Source organism: Phascolarctos cinereus, unplaced genomic scaffold, assembly GCF_003287225.1.
Source record: "Phascolarctos cinereus isolate Bilbo 61053 unplaced genomic scaffold, phaCin_HiC Scaffold_9;HRSCAF=440, whole genome shotgun sequence".
Lineage (NCBI taxonomy): Eukaryota > Metazoa > Chordata > Mammalia > Diprotodontia > Phascolarctidae > Phascolarctos > Phascolarctos cinereus.
In genome coordinates this window covers 246739279-246745787 of record NW_027556402.1, presented here as the reverse complement: position 1 = coordinate 246745787, position 6509 = coordinate 246739279, and the positions used below count along the sequence as shown (strand labels likewise).

The 6509-nt window shown below is 35.7% G+C and overlaps 1 protein-coding gene across 1 annotated transcript; it reads right to left on the bottom strand.

The window, feature by feature from the left end:
- Positions 1-663: 663 nt before the first annotated feature.
- Positions 664-5767, bottom strand: LOC110199539 (olfactory receptor 5D18-like). Its single transcript, XM_020974418.1, is given in 4 exon segments — positions 664-1348; positions 1350-1634; positions 4845-4886; positions 5715-5767. Coding segments are annotated over 4 exon segments (1065 nt in total).
- Positions 5768-6509: the final 742 nt, after the last annotated feature.

Sequence of the window (6509 nt, the reverse complement as noted above, 5' to 3'; positions counted from 1 at the left end):
CACACTTTTTCATCTTTTTATTTTTGAATAATTCCAAATTGATTACTTCAGTACACACATAGATACATAGGTCCATCGAAAATGTATTACTATGTCTATTTTTCCACAGCCCTTCAAATATTTACCTTTTTTTGGTCATCTTTAACAATATGATATTACACAGATTTGTATATTTGTAATTAAAAGTTCTTAAAAACATTTATTTCATACATGTATGGATAAACTGATTTTCTTCTCTTGAAAACTGTCTTCATATTATTTTCAATTTATCAATAGGGTCACGGCTCTGATTTTTATAATTTCATCATGTCTTTAATTATCTATATTTATATAAACACATATATTCTCATACACACATATGCATATTCAATGAAACAATAATCAGCAAAATTTCTTGAAATATTTCCCCAATTATTTCCTTCATCTTAGCGTTACTGAACATTTCATGTAAAACTATTTTAATTTAATCTAAGATTATCCATTTATCTTTTTTAATCCTTTTATCTAGTGCTTGGTCATGAACTTTTCTTCTGTATTAATCTGATGAATTTTTTTTTCTGTTTCTGTGATTTGATTGTTGGTGATCTTTTTCATCTACGTCATTTATCCAATTAGAACTTATCACTTGTGAGGTGTTTTCTATAGATTTCTCTTCAGAAAGTTCTAATTAGTGAGAAATGTTCTCATGAAGAAAAATTTAATGTCCATTAACTTGACGATTGTTTCTTTTACATCTTTGTTCCTCAGGCTGTATATTAGAGGATTAAGCATGGGAATTACCACTGTATAAAACAATGAAGCCACTTTGAATGTGAGCTGAGTGTTCTTGAAGTTGGGAACACAATAGAGGAAGAGGATGGTCCCATAAAAGATGGTGATAGCCATTAGGCGAGAGGCACATGTAGAGAAGGCTTTACATCTCCCATTAGATGAATTCATCTTCAGGACAGTAACAAAAATGAATGCATAAGAAGCCAGGATAATCAAAAGTGTGCTCACTCCATTAAAAGTGGAAGAGACGAAAAGCAGCAGCTGGTTGAAATGGGTATCAGAAGAAGAGAGGTTAAGCAGCAAGGAGAACTCACAGAAAAAATGATTAATTGTGTTAGAACCATGAAATGCTAATTGGATAGCAGAACATGTGAGTAGGAGGGAACAGACTGTACCCCATGTATATGATCCTGCCACCAACAGGGCACAAGGCTTCTGGGATATGGCAACTGTATACAGCAAAGGATTGCAAATAGCCATAAAGTGATCATAGGCCATTACTGCCAGCAGGAAGGCCTCAGTTACTACAAAGGCACAAAAGAAAAAAAACTGTGCCAAACACTCAGACAAGGAAATGCTTAGGTTCCTCTATGAGTAAGTCCACCAACATCTTGGGAGCAATGATGGAAGAATAACAGAAATCAACAAAGGACAAATGGCTGAGGAAAAAGTACATGGGGGTGTGAAGTTTGGGATTGATTCGAATGATGCCAACCATTCCTAGATTTCCCACCACAGTGATAGAATACATGATCAGGAACACCAGGAAGAGGGGCACTTGAAGGTCTGGGCAATCTGAGAAACCCAAGAGGACAAATGTTGCAACAGAGCTGTGATTGCCCTCACTGGACACCATATTCCTGCTGGGGAAAAGAATCAGAAAGTCAGTCCTGGAAAAAAAAATGGTATTCAGCAAACAAGAATTAAATACCTATTGTTTGCATGGCACTGAAGTATTCATTGAGGGTGTAAAGTAAGAACAAAACAAAATTAAACAAAAAATATCCTCTACTTTTATGGGCCCGGGGGTCTTATTATAATTTATGTAGGTTGAAGGTCTCAGGAAGAATTATTGAAGTGAATTGCAGTATCTATTTAGCTACTAACTAGAGAATCCTCATGGAATACTCAGAGAATTTAACTGGAAAGTGCAATTGAAGGATGCTGTATCCAATCTAAACGTGAACAAGACTACACTCCTTAACATATCTGACAACTGGCCAGCCAGCTTTTGCTTCATAATGTCCAGTGAGGGAGAAGCTACTTCCTCCCTAGACAGCCCATACCACTTTTGGGTAGCTCTAAATGTTAGCAGACTGCCCTGTCTCTCACCTTACATTATCTATTTTCATTTTTAACAATTCTTTCTTGTTTTTCCTGTGGTGCCATGCAGAAGAACATCAGTGATGGCAACAGCTACCAGCATTTTTTTATTGGATGGTAAATATAGATTTTGTAAACTTCAAAGGAAAAGAGATTATAAAGTGATGTGATGGTCAAATATTTAAAATGAAAACAAATTGTTACCCATGAAGAAGATATTTCAGAGAACACTTTGGAAAGAATGAGTTCCTTTAAGGTTGGATACTGGGACAGCTGTGTGGAGGGGATAGAGGTAAGCTAGCTAACAGTGAAGGATGGAGAATCACTGTCACTGGTGAATAAATGACTAAGAGGGAGTTTGTTAAACCTTTAAAAGTGAATTCAGGTGCTTTGCCACAGGCCTAGAGGACTGTTTTCAGGGTGAAATCCCTCCAGAATATTAGCTAGTTCACACCTGAGAATGGTATTTCTCACTTTTCCCCAAGGTGGAATAGTGGTATAAAGTGAATGACGTTATTTTTTTTTCAATTACTCTGAAGGAATGTCTCCCCTTCTTAAGAAACTGGGAAACTGGTAAGAGATGGAATAACATTTTTATGAACTTTTTCCCCTATCTCATTTAAGGGTAAAGGCTTTAAATGTATTATCGCACATCACTAGAACACACTTTGTTCTTAACTCTAACTTAAGGATAGTTTTCTTCAAAACAGAGATCCAAGCACAACTCCTGCATGAGGTCTTTTGTAACAGATTCATATGCTCATTCTTTTTGCCTAAAGTATCTTACAAGTATTTGCTATGTATTGTTTAAAAATATGTGCATTTTTTCTTCCCCAACACAATGTGAGGTCCACGAGGTAAATTTTTGTTGCTGTTGCACTTCTGTCATTGTGTCTCTCCTCCCTTCCTTAGCACACAATACTGTTTATTTACTAAGAAACTTATAAATGCATGTTGATTTACCATTGTGTATAGATTCAAGACAGTATTCTAACACATCTAAAGCCTTCTCATTCTTTACTCTCATTGAGTGAGGTACACATACTTGCAAGTTTTCTTTTATGTAGGTTTATGAATGCGTTTTATATGCAGACCATTAATATATTTTCTCCCAAATTAATTATAGAAGTGTTGAATTAAATGGGCTAAGGTACATCCCTAAGGCACTCCACTAGATTAAATTCTTCCCAAGTTGACATGCAAACATTAATGTTTCCATCTTTTCACTCAAATATTTATAAAAATTAATGATGGAATTGATTAGTAGTAGTTAAAGGAAAAACAATACTGAAAACTAACATTTATATAACACTTGAAATTTTGGTAAACTCAACAGTATCTCACTGTATCATCACCACTAAACTGGGAGATAGGTATTATTATTATCATTATGCCTACTTTACAGACGAAGAAATCGACAGATAAAAGTCAAATGACTTGCCTAGGGTCCCACACGGAGTAAAAGTAAGAACCTATATTTGTACTCATTTCATCCTGACTTCAGATGAAGCACATTACCTACTGTGCTCCCTTTACTGAACATTTAATGGTACTATATTTTGGTCCGTGTTTCCCCGTCCTTTCCATGAAAATGAGAATCTCCCCTCCATCCAGGTTTGTTTCATTATATATTCTGTTCCACTTCCCAAGGATATCAAGCATACTATTTCACTTTTATTTTTAGTATTTAGTCATTATTAAATGTTATTCTTTCACTTTTCAACTTTATTGAAGCTCATGTTTCAAGTCTTTGTTATTATCACTTAAAAGCGATCATGTGGAGATTATAATGTGGGTGTTAAATGATTTTGTTTCCTCTTGGTTTTCCTACTATTTTTATAAGTGATTCACATGTAGCAGGTGCTTAGTAAATAATGATTGTGTATTGAATGAACGAATGAATGAATGAATAAATTTCTTTCCTGAATCTTTTATTTGAATTTGATTCTACCAGGACACCTCATTTAACTAGAAAAAAAAAAGTACTCTATTTAGAGCCAAATAGTACAAATCCAGACCTTTCATTTACTATGTAACTGTATAACCATGCATGAGATATTAACTTCTTGGAGGCTTTGTTTTCTCAACAGTAGAATGTGTCATTTGGACAAGAAATTTTCTCATTTCCTGCCTTTTTAAAAAATTATATTATCTTAAACATTAAGTATCTTCTAAGGTCCAGAAATAATGATAGGCTATGTACGTGAAGGTAAATGCTTCCAGCCCTCTGGGCTTCATGTGAAATGAGGGGAGGGTAGTTGTCCTCTGTGATCCATGGTATTGATCAAGTCTAGGAGCTCTATCCCTTCTCTTTTTTGAAGTACCGATCAATATCACACCAGGGTTATGGGCTCCCAATCGTGTTAAATATCCAGCTGGTGTTCTAGCCAGTAGCTAATGACTGAAACATAATAGCAGATCTAGCTACTCACACATAACACCTTTGATTCTGAACGGTAATATTCTTTTTTAAAAAATAATGTTAAATTCTTTAAAGAATGTTAAATTATTTAATGCAACTAAGATATATTAACCTATACTATGTGTATGACATTACGCTAGGCACCAGAGACATAAAGACAAAAGCGTAATTGTCCCAGCATTCAAGAACTTAACATTCAACTCAGAAAGTGAGGCATATACTGTGAATTGAAGTGATATTTATGGCTCATCTAATGACTATTTCATGTTGCAGAGGAAGAAATTATGGTGCAGTTGGAAGGAGAAAACTCTCTCCAAGGAAAGGCTACTTGCTGGAAACAAGGCTGTCTAAAGCCCCAGACAGGTCTTCCCTTTATTCCATATTGCCACTTATTGTCACATGGATGTTTTTAGTTGTTACTTTCAACGTAAGTTAGCTCCAGACAGAGGATAGTGTCATTGAAGAGACACCCAAAGTCCTATTCCGCTGTATGATTCCTTTTACTCAACACATTCTTATCTACCTATTCACCAGCCTTCCATTTTAATTGAAGCTATGGACTTGGATAGCATGTCTTTCGGTCAATGAATTGTTTCCAGTTCTCCTGTCATGAAAATAAGCCTATTCTATTTGGGAGGGGCAGCAAAATTACACAAATTAGTGAACTCATTTATCTAGCTGTCTTACTGATCAATCTATTCCACCCAGTACTCTATTTGTCTCATCCTTCTATCCAAATGCTAATCAGGAAAGGAATATATTTCTTTTGTCATTCTGAGGTCATTCATAGACTCGTATTTTTAATTTAGGACTTCCATGGTCCAAGAAATATATGGAGAATATTGGGATTTATTGGAGGAAGAAAATCTAATGGTCAGCTAGTTCTATGTCTTCTATTTACAGATGAGGAAACTAAGGCACTGAAAGACAAATGGATTTAACCAGGGGCATAAAGTTGGCAGCTCTGTCCATTACATATTATTTCCATTCAACCTGCTTGTAGACAAACTTTGCCAGGGCTGGGATATGTTGAGGATATGTTATTGCCTCTGTGTAAATAGGTGTAAGACAACATCCTAGAGCAATTGTCAAGAGGAAAGAGAGAGATATTTCTCTTTTTTCATTTCATTTTTCCTTAAAAAAAAAAACTAGGCATTTTGCATGAAGACTCAAACAACCCCATTGTAAGCAAACCTACCTTCTGAAGGGAGACAAGCCACTCTCCTGCCTCTGAAAGCTGCTTGTGGGCATGACACTAGGGGTCTTGTATCTGTGGTGTCTTCTGTGTACAAGGCCCTAGAGAATTCACTCTCTGCTTCATCGTTCTCCAGGGACCACAGATAAGCAATTAAAAGGAATGTACTGTTTCTGATGTCATCTTGATAGAGGAAAAATCAAGAGGGACACTGAAGTAGAAGAAGGAAAAGAAAGAAGGTTTATATTGCATCTGCTTAAGTTACATCTTAATATTAAATATCCCTTACTGCTTAAAAACTATTTTTTTCTGCCTACAGCTCTAGCAGATCCATTATCTTATTTTATTTTTTTCAATGGCTTTACTGAGAAGAGTGGTCAGGAACTATGAGTCCACATTGTACAGATGAAGAAACTGACCCTTGTGATTCATAAAACTTGCCTAAGGTCACAGAACTAGTAAGTGTTCAGGCCAGAATTCAAATCCAAGTCTCTTACTTCCTCGACAAGTACTCTTTATGCTGTATGTCCTGAATTCCGGGGTCACCAGATAATTACAGGAAATGTATAGAGCTACAAAGGCTCTTAGAACTCATCTACAGCAGTGGCTTCCAAGCTTTTCTTTTTCAATTGCAAACTCTTCAGTCAGTATCACTATCATCATCATCATCATCATCATCATCATCATCACCATCATCATCATCATCATCTTAGCATGAAATACCAATATATCTCCATTTATTTATTTATCAATACATCGCATGTCCTAGTTTACAAAAAGAGGCAATGCCATAATGGA